This window comes from Diplotaxodon limnothrissa, linkage group LG17 (assembly GCF_057381915.1).
Source record: "Diplotaxodon limnothrissa isolate DT_005_m linkage group LG17, D_limnothrissa_male_GT1.1, whole genome shotgun sequence".
In the NCBI taxonomy this organism is placed as follows: Eukaryota; Metazoa; Chordata; class Actinopteri; order Cichliformes; family Cichlidae; genus Diplotaxodon; species Diplotaxodon limnothrissa.
Window position 1 is genome coordinate 20,522,596 of NC_140612.1, and position 17,693 is coordinate 20,540,288.

The 17,693-nt window shown below is 41.9% G+C and overlaps 1 protein-coding gene across 1 annotated transcript in view; it reads right to left on the reverse strand.

Moving 5' to 3' along the window:
• Positions 1-2,736: 2,736 nt before the first annotated feature.
• LOC146614929 (tetraspanin-8-like) overlaps positions 2,737-17,693 on the reverse strand; it is a 17,593-nt gene continuing 2,636 nt past the window's right edge. Inside the window, exons 2-9 of the mRNA XM_085376399.1 lie at positions 15,770-15,820; positions 14,027-14,152; positions 13,845-13,919; positions 13,208-13,294; positions 12,733-12,867; positions 3,481-3,513; positions 3,308-3,391; positions 2,737-2,823 (exon numbers count right to left, since the gene is read on the reverse strand). Of these exons, the coding sequence (XP_085232525.1) occupies positions 2,737-2,823; positions 3,308-3,391; positions 3,481-3,513; positions 12,733-12,867; positions 13,208-13,294; positions 13,845-13,919; positions 14,027-14,152; positions 15,770-15,820 (678 nt within the window). The remainder of the gene's footprint in view (positions 2,824-3,307; positions 3,392-3,480; positions 3,514-12,732; positions 12,868-13,207; positions 13,295-13,844; positions 13,920-14,026; positions 14,153-15,769; positions 15,821-17,693) is intronic.

A 17,693-nucleotide genomic window follows, 5' to 3' on the forward strand; every position in this document is an offset into this window, starting at 1 on the left:
GAGTTTTGCAAAAATAGCCAATAGTTACAAAAAATATGCTTAAGCCATCAGAAAAAACGGTAAAAACTCCTGAGATTCATAAGAACACTGCAAAGCATGAAATCTGAACAGCTTCTGTAGCTGATTTTGGGCGTGGGAACATTGTTTACTTTCATGTTGTCTCCAACATCACAGTAGATAAAGTCAAAACATTTTGTCTTCCTGTAATCAGCTCGCCACCCCTCATTTCTCCTATGAATTTCTGGCATGAGTCCAAATGGCAGTTTAGCTCTAATATGCTGATCTCTCTTTTTGTTTCCTTTGGTTTTCCTTTCATGTTTTTAATGACTCAAGATCAGAAGAAACAAACTCAGACTGGAGAATTTAATTTCACACCACACACAACCCACATGCTCATCTGCTGCAGGATTGTACACCATTACTGCCACCTTGAGGCTCATCAACTCTCTGAGATAACCCAGGATGGCATTTGCATTATCTGACCAATCCCAATTATGGAAAAGCGCACTAGCAGCAGAGCAGCTGATTTTACAAAGAAAGATAAAAATGCACTTCAGGAGGTTAGACACATGGAAGCAAAACAGCTGCTGGTTGGTATGGTTGGTATTTCCCTCTGTTGTAGTCAAAAATTGTAGTTTCAACACTGTTTGTCTGTCTAGTACAACAAGTCACAATGGAGTGAAAATATGACAACAAGTTTGTAGAAACTAAAGAAAAATCAGTGGTTGTCTGAAGATTGTACTGATATTTTTTTGTATCAGTTACTGATAACAAACTCAGCATGCAGAACATAGGAGTGGAACATAAAAGGAAGCTTTAATTCTGATAAGACAAAATAACAGAGTCCAAAGGTAATCAAGTCATCAAAAATGTGCACATTCTTACAAAAACCTAAGAGAAGCTAAATCTCTCAGGTTAAAGTCTCAAAAATCTCTAAGAAGAAAAACAGAAATCCCCCAAATTCTCTTAGATTCTCAACAGCACTGGGGGAAAAAACAAAAAAAGATTTTTCCAGAAATCATAATTTTAAGCTAAGAGGTTTTTTTTTTTTGTTTGTTTGTTTGTTTGTTTGTTTAGAAAACCAGCTTTTCCTTTTTAAATGTGTCCAGGAAACTAATAACTCATGGGAGAACATGCAAAATCATTCTAGGAACTAATTCAAAGGTGCTTCTAGAAAGAAAATTATCAATTAACATGGAAACTCCAGTAAAACTTCAAGCTCTGTTAGAATTACAAGTTTCAACAAAAAACAATTTTTTTAAATTAATTGTTCCGACTTGGGATGGCATGTCCCAGTGATACCTGAATGGCTCGCCCTTGATAAGAACCAAAACTTATTCTGTTTTTTCTCCCTTTTCCAACTTTAATGGAGGGCGCTACCTTTGGAGTAATGTCCTTCCCAGTTCCAACCCAGTTCCAACCTTCTGTCATGGCCTTGGTCTTTGACCCAGTTTTTGAGTTTCTTATGGGATTGTGATTCTTTTTTTTTTTTTTTCGATTTAAGAGATTTTCATACTAGTTTTTTGTATGATTTAATCTTCAGTTTTGCAATTTTTTTGTGTATCTGAGTTTGTTATTTCTAGCTCCTGGTTCATAAAATCTTTGTTGTGATCTCCCTCTTGGCTGTGCCATGTCGATTTGACTAATAACTAATATGATGAATAAATCTGCCCTGTTTAACCCTTTAATGGTGTTTGGACAATCAGTTGTGTAGTGGAGGAGAAGGTGTGACAGTGTGGGGGTGCTGTGCTGGTGACACTGTTGGGGATTTATTCAAAACTGAAGGCACGCTGAACCAGCAAGGCTACCACAGCATCCTGCAGCGTCATGCCACCCCATCTGGTTTGTGTTTAGTTGGACCATCATTTATTTTTTAACAGGACAATGACTACCGTGGAATGGACATATTTTAGCGACCTTTTTCTTGAAGGATGAGGTGCTGGGAATAGAGAATGTTAAACTAACTACCAAGAAGGACAGTGATGAAGTGCTGTGCCAGATTGCCTGGCCTTCAGTCACCTGACCTATACCCAGTCAAGATGGCTTGGGATGAGATGGACCACAGACTGAAGGCAAAAGGGCCAACAAGTGCTCATCATCTCTGGGAAATCCTTCAAAACTGTTGGAAAACCATTTCGGGTGACGACCTCATGAAGCTCATTGAGAGAATGCAAAGCAGTAATCACAGCAAAGGGTGGCTACTTTGAAGAATCTAAAATATAAAACATGTTTTGAGTTATTTTACACCTTTTTGTTTACTACATAATTCCATATGTGTTCATTCATAGTTCAGATGCCTTCAGTGAGAATCTACAATGTAAATAGTTATGAAAAAAAAAGAAAAGCCATTAAATGAGAAGATGTGTCCAAACTTTTCACTGGTACTTATAAGAAATCGAGAGACAGAGAGTCCGATTTTGAGATCTAATTTCTTTACTATAATTGGTCTCTATTTAAGATGACTAAACACTGAAAATCATCAAATAACAAAAAAGTTACAAAGCTTTTCAGAAAATAAATTTTTGCTTTTAAAGCTATGCTTGGTATGTTAAAAAACTGGAAGGAAAAGAAAGACATTACTTACAAAGCACATATTACTATTTTTTTCTTTTCTCACTCTCTCTTTTTTTTGTGAGTAAAACACAGTGAAATAAAAACGAGGTGACATCCTGATCACGACTCCTGTTGATGCACTATAACCCAAAGGCCAGAGGACATGTGGTGTGGTGGCTCCCTTTAATATTTCCTCAAGTACATGGATCCTCTACTGTCGTCACTTTTGACCTGATTAATCATGCAGATGGTAATGAGCAGGCCCAGCAGCTATAAAGACAGAGAAGAAGAATGATCAAAATGTATTGTTTGTATGTACTGCTCCAACACTGTAATGACTGGCTTTTAGTCTAAAGCTGAAGAGTTTCCAGCTTCATGCTAGTTAAAGTTGAAATCAGGAGGCTAATAAGCTACATAAGATAAATGAATATTATAGATTAAATTAAAAAGAAAAAACATTTGAAATGTAAACGTTTTGGCTTATCAAGTTTGCAACAAAGTGGCCAAAAAAGTGGACAATAAAGACTGTAACGCATAGATCAGAATAACATCTTCAAATTCCATATTTTGTTTGATTAGCAGTCCATTGACCAGAGTCAAGTACTATGTTAAAATGATTTTTCACTGTTGAACAGTTATTGAATGTACAGGTTAAAGGAGTCAAAGGTGATTTTGACAAAATCTTAAAGAACAACAGAGTCAGTGACACACAGAGGTAACCATGGCAATAAAATAAAAAAACGATAGAGCTTACTGCTATAACAGCAAATCCAAAGAAGAAGCCAAACAGGATGTTAAAGAAAAGGTTCAAAAGTTCAAGGATAATGTCATAGCAGGGCTGCAGAAGAGAAGAGAAAATGGTAATTATCTGACCAGCAGTACAGTGTACAGTGTTTTGATTGGCTGGTAGGTCAGATGATTGAATACCTGTTCATAGATTTCATGTGGGCCACTGGTTCCCTGCAAGAACACAAGAGCAAAATGTGGATGTAAATAGAAACAGTCTGTTAATGTTTTAGGTTGTTTTATTCTGGTGAGATTACACTCACCAGCCTCTTTGTTAGATACTCATGTTCAACCCCCCATCAATGCAAATCTCCTTCAATTCCGATTCTTGTTCATGTAATATAATATAATATACCCCTCCGCGAATCACTACCTTATCATGGTGGAGGGGTTTGTGTGTCCCAGAGATGCCAGGGCCTATGTTGCTTGGGGGCTTTTACCCCCTGGTAGGGTCTCCCATGGCAAGTTGGTCCTGGGTGAGGGACCAGGCAAAGAGTGATTCAGAAGACCCTTATGAGAATATCACCGAGGGAACAGTTTACCCTGCCCAGGATAAGGTTACTGGGGCCCCGCCCTGGAGCCAGGCCCGGGGAGGGTGCCTGAGGGTGAGCGGCCCGGCAGGGCACAGCCCGAAAAGGGGACATGGGCCCATCCTCCTGCAGGCCAACCACCCTCAGGAAGCGGCATAGAGGTCAGGTGCATTGTGCGCTGTGCGGCGGCCAGGAGCAGAGGTCCTGGCTGACTGATCCCCGGCAACCAAGACTGGCAATTGGGACATGGAATGTCACCTCTCTGGGGAAGGAGCCTGAGTTAGTGCGTGAGGCTGAGAGGTACTAGCTAGATATAGTCGGGCTCACCTCAACGCATGGCTCAGGCTCTGGAACCAATCTCCTGGAGAGGCGCTGGACTCTGTCTTAGTCTGGAGTTGCCCCTGGTGAGAGGCAGTGGGCTGGGGCGGGTATTCTAATATCTCCTCGGCTTGCTGCCTGTACGTTGGGGTTCTTGCCAGTGGGTGAGAGGGTTTTGTTCCCTGCACCTTTGGGTCAGGGAACGGGTCCTGACTGTCATCTGCGCTTATGCGCCAAGTGGCAGCTCAGAGTATCCAGCCTTTTTAGAGTCCCTGTGGGATGCTGGAAGGTGCCCTACTGGCAGACTTCAATGCTCACATGGGTAACGACAGTGTGACCTGGAGGGGCGTGATTGGGAGGACCGGCCTCCCTGATCTGAACCCGAGTGGTGTTTTGTTATTGGACTTCTTGCAAACCAAAGTTTGGCCATAACGAACACTATGTTTGAACATAAGAGTGTCCAAAAGTGCACGTGGCACCAGGACGCTCTAGGCCGCAGGTCAATGATCGATTTTGTAGTCGTAGCACCAAACCTGCAGCCATGTTCTGGACACTCGGGTAAAGAGAGGGGCTGAGCTGTCAGCTGATCACCACCTGGTGGTGAATTGGATCAGGTACCAGGGGAGGACGCTGGACAGACCTGGCGTGCCTAAACATATAGTGAGGGTGTGCTGGGAACACCTAGCAGAGCCCCAGTCCGTGAGATCTTCTTCGGCAGAGCTTCGATAGCATTCCAAGGGAGACTGGGGACAATGGGTCCGAATGGACCATGTTCAGCACCTCCATTGCAGAAGCTGCTGCACTGAGCTGTGGCTGCAAGATGGTTGGTGCCTATCGTGGTAGTAACCCCCAAACCAAATGGTAGTACCCAGAGTTGAAGGGAGCCACCAGGCTGAAGAAGGAGTACTATTGGGCTTGGTTAGCCTGTGGGACTTCGGAGGCAGCTGACAGGTACCAACAGGCAAAGCAGAATGCTGCTCGGGCAGTGGCTGAAGCAAAAACTCGGGTGTGGGAGGAGTTTGGAGAGGCCATGGAAAAAGACCTTCGAATTGCCTCAAAGAGATTCTGGCAGGAGGGGAACGCGGTGCTCTACCTGTACTGTGTATAGTGCCGGTGGAGCGCTGCTGACTTCGACTGAGAAAATTGTTGGGCGGTGGAAGGAATACTTCAAGGACCTCCTTAATCGCACTGGCACGTCTTCCATGAAGGAAGCAGAGTCTGGGGCTGAGGGGGATGACCCGCAAATTTCCGGGGGTGAGGTCACTGAGGCAGTTAAACAACTCCTTGGTGGCAGAGCCCCTGACGTGGATGAGGTCCGCCCTGAGTTCCTGACGGTTCTGAATGTTGTAGGGCTGTCCTGGCTGACACGCCTCTGCAATATTGCATGGAGATCAGGGGCAGTACCCGTGGACTGGCAGACTAGGGTGGTGGTCCCCATTTTTAAGAAGGGGGACCGGAGGGTGTGTTCCAACTACAGGGGGATCACACTCCTCAGCCTCCCTGGGAAAGTCTATGACAGGGTGCTGGAAAGGAGACTCCGTCTGTTAGTCGATCCTCGGATACAGGATGAACAATGTGGTTTTCGTCCTGGTCGCGGGACACTGGATCAGCTCTTTATCCTCTCAATGATACTTGACAGCGCATGAGAATTTGCACAACCAGTCTACACGTGTTTTGTGGACTTGGAGAAGGCATTCGACCATGTCCTTCAGGGTGTCCTATGGAGGTGCTGCAGGAGTATGGGGTGTCTGGCCCATTGCCCATTCGATCCCTATACAACCATTGCAAGAGCTTGGTTCGCATAGCCGGCAATAAGGGGGACTCGTTCCTCGTGGGTGATGGGCTCCGCCAAGGCTGCCCTTTGTCACCGATTCTGTTCATAACTTTTATGGACAGGATTTATAGGCGCAGCCAAGTGCTGGAGGGCTTTCACTTAGGTGGCCTCAGAATCTCATTCCTGCTTTTCACGGATGATGTGGTTTTGTTGGCTTCATCGGGTGATGGCCTCCAGCTCACACTGGAACAGTTCGCAGCCGAGTGTGAAGCAGCAGGAATGAGGATTAGCATCTCCAAATCTGAGGCCATAGTTCTCAGCCGGAAAAGAGTGGAGTGCCCACTCCGGGTCGGGGACGAGTTTCTGCCCCAAGTGGAAGAGTTGATGGGAGAATGGAGACAGAGATCGACAGACGGATTGGTGGTGTGGCTGCAGTGGTACCGGCCCGTCATGATGAAGAGAGAGCTGAGCATAAAAGTGAAGCTCGCGTGAAGCTAATGAGTGAAGCTCATTATTATTATTATTATTTTTTTTTATTTTATTTTTTTTCTGTTTTATTGTTATCATCCGAATCTCAATGGCCCAACCTGTTTTGATATATGTCTTTATATCGGTTGATACTTGCTGTATTGGGCCTGATATGTTAAATTACATGTGCAAAACTTTATAAATAAAAAATTATAAAAGTGAAGCTCTCAATTAATCGGTCGATCTTTGTCCGTACCCTCAGGGTCACGAGTTCTTTTGGGCACTTTTGGTAGTGAACAAAAGAACGACATTGCGGAAATGAGCTTAATTCGAAGGGTGGCTGGCCTCTCCCTTAGAGATCTCCCTTAGAGGGAGGTCTGGGCCTCTCTGTTTACCCTACTTGTGTGAGGAGGCCTACCCATTGTAATGTGGTGATCTTTTTGAGAGATAGCCTTTATTTGTCAGTTGCAGGTCTTTTGCCCACAACCGAGATGACAGACCTTGCCGACCGTACATACAATACACAAACATCACATTAGGGAGACAGGTCAGGCTAGGTAGCGAAGAAAAAAACAAAAGAAACAAAATGTGTAACACAAAAGGATAATACAGGAATGCACAGATATCAACACACCATAGGACAATAAACACAGACAAGCAGCATGGGAAAGTGTTCCAGTGTGTACATCTGATCTGGGACCGCTGCAATCTTCGACTGCGCCTCCAGCTGACCCGATGTCCACATCAGAGGGGAGGTAAGCGTTGGAGGTGGTGTTGGATCCGGGGCAGGGAGGGTGATGCGTCAGTGAGTGGTTATCAGTATCAGTATATGTATGTGTTTGCGTGTCCATAGTTCAGCTGAGACAGTGTCCTTCACCCTGCCAGGCTAAGTAAATAGTCTTCCAGCCAACCCAGGTGGCCTTGCATGGAATGGGAAGGAACAGACTCAACACAGTCGTTATCAGGGAGTTTTTGTTCGGCTCCAGCCTTGAGCCCACAGCTGGCGCCGAAGGGGTTGCCGGATTATGATGGTAATTTTTCTTTTGCAACAACTCATGAGAATTTCAAAGCTGTTCTTTAACACTCCGACACTGGTCTCTCAATCCATCCATCGTGTATCCGGCAGGGAAAGTACCTCCAGGGCACTCGGGCTCTCCCGAGCCCAGACTTCTCATTGAGAAAAGGGTGTCAATAGCATTCAGAGACCAGTTGATCAAATCCATAATTCTCTTTAGGTTTTAGAAACAGACTGTGAGAGTGTGTTCCAGGGAAAGTAATACAAAAAACACGAGACTAGACAAGGACATAAGCAGGGAAGATAAGGGAGAGGAGAGGAGAAAAAGTGCGTCCGCCTCCTCCGAGAGCCTAAAGAGAAGTTTTTCCAGTTGAGCAGTATCTTGGCAATAATCAGGACCACAAGCAGAGGTGTTTTGATATATTTGGAGTTTGTTTAGTTCTTCCATATCGCCAAGTAAACAGAGGGAGAGGTGGTCAAGGATTTGGGATATTTTAGTAGTTATTTCTTTCCAGACGTTTTGTATTGGTGGACAGAGCCAGAATGCTTGAAGGTGTTCATCAGTGGTGTTGAGTGTGCAGTTTGTGCAAATGTCTTATTCACTAAGTCCTATTGGAGATAAAGTATCGGAATTTCAGGAGAGGTACCATGCCTCCAAACGCACTCCTTCCGGTTCTCATCTATATATGTTCCCCCAGTTCTACAAGCTGTTCATTCTCGTTTACGTGCCCTACCCTCCCTCTTCTTTAACTCCTTCACTTCTGTTTAGTACATGGGGATCTGCTAGGCCCGGGAACCACGACCAGTCCCGTTCGAGGAATTCCCCAAACCGCAGCTGAATTCACATCCAAGCCATTTACCTATACAGGGAGTGCAGAATTATTATGCAAATGAGTATTTTGTCCACATCATCCTCTTCATGCATGTTGTCTTACTCCAAGCTGTATAGGCTCGAAAGCCTACTACCAATTAATCATATTAGGTGATGTGCATCTCTGTAATGAGAAGGGGTGTGGTCTAATGACATCAACACCTTATATCAGGTGTGCATAATTATTAGGCAACTTCCTTTCCTTTGGCAAAATGGGTCAAAAGAAGGACTTGACAGGCACAGAAAAGTCAAAAATAGTGAGATATCTTGCAGAGGGATGCACCACTGAACAAGACACACAAGCTGAAACGTCAAGACTGGGCCAAGAAATATCTCAAGACTGATTTTTCCAAGGTTTTATGGACTGATGAAATGAGAGTGAGTCTTGATGGGCCAGATGGATGGGCCCGTGGCTGGATTGGTAAAGGGCAGAGAGCTCCAGTCTGACTCAGATGCCAGCAAGGTGGAGGTGGAGTACTGGTTTGGGCTGGTATCATCAAAGATGAGCTTGTGGGGCCTTTTCGGGTTGAGGATGGAGTCAAGCTCAACTCCCAGTCCTACTGCCAGTTTCTGGAAGACACCTTCTTCAAGCAGTGGTACAGGAAGAAGTCTGCATCCTTCAAGAAAAACATGATTTTCATGCAGGACAATGCTCCATCACACGCGTCCAAGTACTCCACAGCGTGGCTGGCAAGAAAGGGTATAAAAGAAGAAAAACTAATGACATGGCCACCTTGTTCACCTGATCTGAACCCCATTGACAACCTGTGGTCCATCATCAAATGTGAGATTTACAAGGAGGGAAAACAGTACACCTCTCTGAAAAGTGTCTGGGAGGCTGTGGTTGCTGCTGCACGCAATGTTGATGGTCAACAGATCAAAACACTGACAGAATCCATGGATGGCAGGCTTTTGAGTGTCCTTGCAAAGAAAGGTGGCTATATTGCTTGCTGATTTGTTTTTGTTTTGTTTTTGAATGTCAGAAATGTATATTTGTGAATGTGGAGATGTTATATTGGTGTCACTGGTAAAAATAAATAATTGAAATGGGTATATATTTGTTTTTTGTTAAGTTGCCTAATAATTATGCACAGTAATAGTCACCTGCACACACAGATATCCCCCTAAAATAGCTAAAACTAAAAACAAACTAAAAACTACTTCCAAAAACATTCAGCTTTGATATTAATGAGTTTTTTGGGTTCATTGAGAACATGTTTGTTGTTCAATAATAAAATTATTCCTCAAAAATACAACTTGCCTAATGATTCTGCACTCCCTGTATCTACTAAAACGCTGTCAAATCTAAAATAAAGACGTGGGCCTAGCTAGTGAAGTATGATTTTATATTGTATTACTTGTATGTTGGTGTTGTTAGACATGCTAAAAATGTTATTGCAGACTCTACTCCAAAACTGATTATCTGTCTGGATGATGGAGTCTTTTTCCCATTTGTTAATTTGAGCGTGAGGTGCATTATCATTAGAGGATAGTAGTTTATTTGGTTTTAAGGGTGGTTTTTGTGACTTTGCAATTTTATTGATGCTGTTTATTAGTGATGGTTGTCCTACGTTAGTGTTATTGATACTTATTTTGCTTTGATGGAGTGTTTTTGTTGGTTATGTTGACGAAATAATTTTCTGTCAATCCTGTATATGTCAATGAACTGTTGAAATGTTAAGAAGTTATTCTGATAAAATATGTGGCGGAGGTGTGTGATGCCTTTTTCTTTCCATTTAATGCCTATCAGGGTAATTTATTTGCAGTGATGTAAGGGCTATTCCATATGGGTGTTTGAGTTGTAGGTGAGAATATAGTGTTTTTTATTTTATTAATCTTCCAGCAAGCTGACAGTGTTTGCTGTTGCAGTGGTTTTAAGCCGTTGTGATGTGTGATTGTATTCCTGATAAATGGTAAATCTTTGATTAATCGATCTTTATAATCAGATTGTCTAGACCTGGATGAAGGTGATGGGTTGAATGCATCCATTTGATAAGGTATTGTAGTTGGTTATCTAAGAAGTAGTAGTTGAAATTTGGTGCTTCTAGGACTCCTTGGACTTTTGACTTTTGTAATATTTTTAGTTTTATTCTGGAGTTTTTGTTTTTCCAGTAGAATGAAGTTATTATTGTGTCCAGAATAGTGAAAAAAAAGCTTCTGCGGGTTAAATAGGGATCATTGTGAATAAATAGTTGAGTTTAGGTAATATCATCAACTTTATGGTGTTAATACGTCCTATAACTGATAGCTGTATTGTCAACCATTAATTTAAGTAATCTTTTATTGTTTTTGATAGGAGTCTTGAAAACTGCTGATGAATTTGAATGTGGTCACTGGATTGGTTTATAGAGTAGATACAGTGGGGCAAAAAAGTATTTAGTCAGCCACCGATTGTGCAAGTTCCCCCACTTAAAATGATGACAGAGGTCAGTAATTTGCACCAGAGGTACACTTCAACTGTGAGAGACAGAATGTGAAAGAAAAATCCATGAATTCACATGGTAGGATTTGTAAAGAATTTATTCGTAAATTAGGGTGGAAAATAAGTATTTGGTCACCTCAAACAAGGAAAATCTCTGGCTCTCACAGACCTGTAACGTCTTCTGTAAGAAGCTTTTCTGTCCCCTACTCGTTACCTGTATGAATGGCACTTGTTTGAACTCATCATCTGTATAAAAGACACCTGTCCACAGCCTCAAACAGTCAGACTCCAAACTCCGCCATGGCCAAGACCAAAGAGCTTTCGAAGGACACCAGGAAAAGTATTGTAGACCTGCACCAGACTGGGAAGAGTGAATCTACAATAGGCAAGCAGCTTGGTGTGAAAAAATCAACTGTGGGAGCAATCATCAGAAAATGGAAGACATACAGGACCACTGATAATCTCCCTCGATCTGGGGCTCCACGCAAGATCTCATCCCGTGGGGTCAAAACGATCATGAGAACGGTGAGCAAAGATCCCAGAACCACACGGGGGGACCTGGTGAATGACCTGCAGAGAGCTGGGACCAAAGTAACAAAGGTCACCATCAGTAACACACTACAACGGCAGGGAATCAAATCCCGCAGTGCCAGACGTGTTCCTCTGCTGAAGCCAGTGCATGTCCAGGCCCGTCTGAAGTTTGCCAGAGAGCACATGGATGATACAGCAGAGGATTGGGAGAATGTCATGTGGTCAGATGAAACCAAAGTAGAACTTTTTGGTATAAACTCAACTCGTCGTGTTTGGAGGAAGAAGAATACTGAGTTGCATCCCAAGAACACCATACCTACTGTGAAGCATGGGGGTGGAAACATCATGCTATGGGGCTGTTTTTCTGCCAAGGGGACAGGACGACTGATCCGTGTTAAGGACAGAATGAATGGGGCCATGTATCGTGAGATTTTGAGCCAAAACCTCCTTCCATCAGTGAGAACTTTGAAGATGAAATGAGGCTGGGTCTTCCAACATGACAATGATCCAAAACACACCGCCCGGGCAACAAAGGAGTGGCTCCGTAAGAAGCATTTGAAAGTCCTGGAGTGGCCTAGCCAGTCTCCAGACCTCAACCCCATAGGAAATCTGTGGCGGGAGTTGAAAGTCCGTGTTGCTCGGCGACAGCCCCAAAACATCACTGCTCTCGAGAAGATCTGCATGGAGGAATGGGCCAAAATACCAGCTACTGTGTGTGCAAGCCTGGTAAAGACCTATAGTAAACGTTTGACCTCTGTTATTGCCAACAAAGGTTATGTTACAAAGTATTGAGTTGTATTTTTGTTATTGACCAAATACTTATTTTCCACCCTAATTTACGAATAAATTCTTTACAAATCCTACCATGTGGATTCATGGATTTTTTTTTCACATTCTGTCTCTCACAGTTGAAGTGTACCTCTGGTGCAAATTACTGACCTCTGTCATCATTTTAGGTGGGGGAACTTGCACAATCGGTGGCTGACTAAATACTTTTTTGCCCCACTGTATAATTTGGAACTGCTTAATATTGCTGTTGTGTGCAATCTTCCCAAATAAAACAGATGTGACAATGGTAGGAGGAAGGAAAGAAAATTAAACAAAACGCACAGATAAAGAAATAAACAAAAAAAATGTTAACACTGAAACACATAAAGGCATTGCGTACACAATGTTAAGAGCCTAATGACACATGAGTTCAGAGACAACTAGGTTAACTGTTCTTTTTGGATTTTATCAATTACTGTGGGGGGAGAGAAAAAAATATGAATGGAATGTGAGCAAGAAAGAGGGAGGGAGGAAAGAAAGAAAAAAAGGTAAAATAAATTAGCAGCGACAATGATAGCTTTAATGATCATTTGACATATAAAAACACCCAAAATCACAACACATTTAGTCATGAAATTGTTTTATGAACAATTTGCTTTTCAGCTTGACATTATAGTTCTATTCTGTAAAACCAACCTGAGGCTTGGATTTGCATCTAAGTGAGTTGGATCTTCCATTCATTGCATATCCAGTATTTGAAGAAATGCATTCACAGGAGTCAGGGATATTATTACCCCAGTCTGTGGCGTTCCTAATTCCACAGCAATGAAACTGTTAACAAACAAGAGATTGACTTTAAACAACAGGAAATACTCAACAAAATTCTCCACTATTCTGTTTTTTATCAATATAGTGACTGTAATGTAAATATCATTGCAAAACAATTCAGTCAATATATGGTGCAATCAAAATGTTTTTTGACTCCAATCTTGGCTGATCTCCCCTTTAAGGTTGGTCCTTGTTCACCTCTGGGCCCTTCCAGTGCTACTGTTATGTTTAGGTAACTTACAAGTTCTGTGTTGACTACTTGTAAAAGCACAGTTGCAACAAAATCCACTAGGGCCAGTAGAAAGACTACTATTATTGGGGTAAATAGTGCAAAAAACATTACATTTGACTGTATCTTCTCAACCATACTTCTAATGACTTCTTCTCTTATGTTGGCCTTTTGTAGTTCATTCTGGAGGGCAGTCTCTATCTGGAAAAGAAAATAACATTTTAGTATAATGGTAGAGAAATGAAGAATATATTCTCCTCAAGACAGACAGACACAGCAGGCCAAAAAGCACAGAGAAAGCAGAGGGAAAGATGAAGCAATAATAATGTTATGGATTATGAGACAGCAGACGCTTAAGCAATAATATGTCCACTCATAACCAAGAGGCCCTTCAATGGTTCCTCTTACAGCAGTTACACTTTCTGATTTTATTTGTATCTTCCTGAAATATTTTGACTGAATCCTCATTCTCTGAAATGCTACTTGCTTTCTTTTTAAAGTACCTCTTAAGTCCCATGGTCATGGCCAACTAGGACGGTTGAGTAAACTGATCACTTGGTAGTGTGTTGGTTATTGTGAGTTATTAAGACTGAGATATAAAAAGCATACTGCAGAAAGACAATGAAGGTAATTTATCTCCAAAACATAAAAATTAAGTCTAGCGGCAAGATAACAGATGGAAATACTAAATGTAGCTGATCAGACAGCAATGGAGAACACAGCAGAATTAAGAAAGAAAAGACAAGATGACCTCATTTCTTCCTGTCGCTACATTGATGCCACCATAAAACATGATGATCATTCCAATCCCCATGAAGCTTGCAAACTGTACAAACAAAACAATACAAAGAGCATCCACAGTTATTGTTCTAATAACTATAAAATTAACACAGCATCAGCTTGTTATCTTGTTTGATGTGGAGTTGTACATACTAGTTTGAGGCCGATGATTGACTCACAGCACGTAGCAAAGATTCCCAGAGAGGAAATACCGAGGACGCCGATGGCAAACAACCAACCCCAAATCATGTCTGGCAAATCAAGTGATGAGAACTCCTCCTGAATGATAGGAAAGGACACCAACAATGGATTAATCTGGAAAATTATTTAGTTCTTCAAATGAAAAAACAAATCAAAAACAATCATCCAAAATAACATTTTAGACATGACTGTCCGGTCCATGTTAGACTGACTATCCCAACCCCCCCCATGCTACCATAGGTCACACAAGAAGCATTTCAAAACCTGAACCAGGCCATACGAGGACCAACCTGCAACTCACCACCCAGCAAGTAGCATTCCTGAGTGAAGAGGCCAGCTCATTCAATTCAATTTCATTTTATTTATATAGCGCCAAACAGTGTTGGGGAGTAACGGAATACATGTACCGCCGTTACGTATTTAAAATACAAAATATGAGTAACTGTATTCCATTACAGTTACCATTTAAAAAGGTGGTATTTAGAATACAGTTACTTTGTTAAAATAAATGGATTACATGGCGGTATTTTCCTGTTTCATTTTGTCGCGGGTCAGGACTGTTTCGGTTTTGTTTGACAACTATGTTCTGTTGTTCCAGGCGGCAGCATTATGGTTGCCATGGCGACTGTGTGTTTCCTGGGTGAGAAAGCGCCTTTTTGTTGTTGTTGTTGTGTAAAGCTAATAGGCAGAATGCTACAGGTATAGCCCTAAAGAATGTAGCATCATAGGCAGTGTAGTCCGTGCTGCAGGGAGAATGGATCGCCATACCCATTATGTGTCTGTGAGCGCGAGGAGGGAGAAAAAGGAGAGTGGAAAAGTACGAGTTGTCATCAAACAAAAACGGGAGCTGGAAGCATGTAAATATAATAATAACCACTGCAGCCAAGAAGAGTGCCTGGCGAGCCCAGTTGTAAGTAAGCTATTAAGACTCGACTGTACACTGTGTTCATGTTTTCCTACGAAACAATAAGTTCCATTGGAGCAGCCTTTCAACGCCTCTCTCTGTCTCTCACAAGCAAAGGTGACCCAGACAACAAAGTAAAGCTATTTTTCAGCTACAAGCCCAACACGGAACCGACGTATTAGTCAGAGGTCCGTTTACTACAGTTCGGAGTCGCGGACCTTCAGTAACAGTAATAAATCACACAGCAATAGTACATTCACGTAGTTGTAAAAAGCATGATAATATATTAAGTAATCCAAAGTATTCAGAATACGTTAGTCTCATTGAGTAACGTAACGGAATACGTTATAGAATACATTTTGGCGTATGTATTCTGTAATCTGTAGTGGAATACATTTTAAAAGTAACCTTCCCAACACTGGCGCCAAATCACAACAGTCGTCTCAAGGCTTGTGTACTACCTTTTTCTGTTAATGGTTTATATGACACTACTGCATGTCATGTTCTTGTACTTCTGTACTAAAAATGGCAACACATTGCAAAACAGTTGGGGTCAGGTAACAAAAGGCTTGACAAATAGTTCGAAAAATAGTATGGAAAAAAGGAACAACTGGAGGAACATTTTGAAACATATTTTGTTAACTAACAACAGGTCGGTAGCATGCTGGGGAATAAAATGTGGATATATTAAACATGTTAAAAGGAAACATTTTAAAAGAAAGTGACACTTAAAAAAATCAGCAATCTGCTTTGTTCTAATTAAAAACTGAAAAATTAATGAGACTGTTTACCTTATGGGTAGAGGTCTGTAGCAATCCGTAAATCAGCCCAAATCCAACTATCTGAGGAAAGAGACTCAGATCATGTCATCTGCAATAGCAAAACCAGAGTTCCTGTATGGTTGCCTAAATGTACCAAGGAAACATTTATTCTTTAAAAGATAAATTCATCAGGGACTTGTTTTAAAAATGTTTCAAAACAAAAGAAACAAAAGATAAACAGTACCACAGAGAATTTCAAGTTTAAACTTTGGTCGATCTGCCCATTGGTTAGGTTTGACCATAGAAAACATTGGGCATGCATATATTTGTTACAGAATATATGTATACACCCAGCACGCCCCATATATATATATATATATATATATATATATATATGTATATATATGTATATATATATATATATATATATATATATATATATATATATATATATATATATATATATATATATATATATATATATATATATATATATATGTATATATATATATATATGTATATATATATATATATGTATATATATATATATATATGTATATATATATATATATGTATATATATGTATATATGTATATATATGTATATATGTATATATATATATATATATATATATATGTAAAAAAAAAAACCAAAATAAACACACCCAGCACGCCCCTGCGGGCGGTTTATCCTTCAAGCTCGGGTCCTCTACCAGAGGCCTGGGAGCTTGAGGGTCCTGCGCAGTATCTCAGCTGTTCCCAGGACTGCGCTCTTCTGGACAGAGATCTCCGATGTTATTCCCGGGATCTGCTGGAGCCACTCGCCTAGCTTGGGAGTCACCGCACCTAGTGCTCTGATTACCACGGGGACCACCGTTACCTTCACCCTCCACATCCTCTCGAGCTCTTCTCTGAGCCCTTGGTATTTCTCCAGCTTCTCGTGTTCCTTCTTCCTGATATTGCTGTCATTCGGAACCGCTACATCGATCACTACGGCCGTCTTCTTCTGTTTGTCTACCACCACTATGTCCGGTTGTTTAGCCACCACCATTTTGTCCGTCTGTATCTGGAAGTCCCACAGGATCTTAGCTCGGTCATTCTCCACCACCCTTGGGGGCATCTCCCATTTTGACCTCGGGACTTCCAGGTTATACTCGGCAGAGATGTTCCTATACACTATGCCGGCCACTTGGTTATGGCGTTCCATGTATGCCTTGCCTGCTAGCATCTTGCACCCTGCTGTTATGTGCTGGATTGTCTCTGGGGCATCTTTACACAGCCTGCACCTGGGGTCTTGCCTGGTGTGATAGACCCCAGCCTCTATGGACCTTGTACTCAGAGCTTGTTCTTGTGCTGCCATGATTAGTGCCTCTGTGCTGTCTTTCAGTCCAGCTTTGTCCAGCCACTGGTAGGATTTCTGGATATCAGCCACCTCCTCCATCTGCCGGTGGTACATACCGTGCAGGGGCCTGTCCTTCCATGATGGTTCCTCGTCTCCCTCCTCTTTCTTGGGTTTCTGCTGCCTGAGGTATTCACTGAGCACTCGGTCAGTTGGGGCCGTCTTCCCAATGTATTCTTGGATGTTCGTTGTCTCATCCTGGACTGTGGTGCTGACACTCACCAGTCCCCGGCCCCCTTCCTTCCGCTTAGCGTACAGCCTCAGGGTGCTGGACTTGGGGTGAAACCCTCCATGCATGGTAAGGAGCTCTCTTGTCTATATATATATATATATATATATATATATATATATATATATATATATATATATATATATACACACACATACATACAGTGGGGCAAAAAAGTATTTAGTCAGCCACCGATTGCGCAAGTTCCCCCACCTAAAATGATGACAGAGGTCGGTAATTTGCACCAGAGGTACACTTCAACTGTGAGAGACAGAATGTGGAAAAAAAAAATCCATGAATCCACATGGTAGGATTTGTAAAGAATTT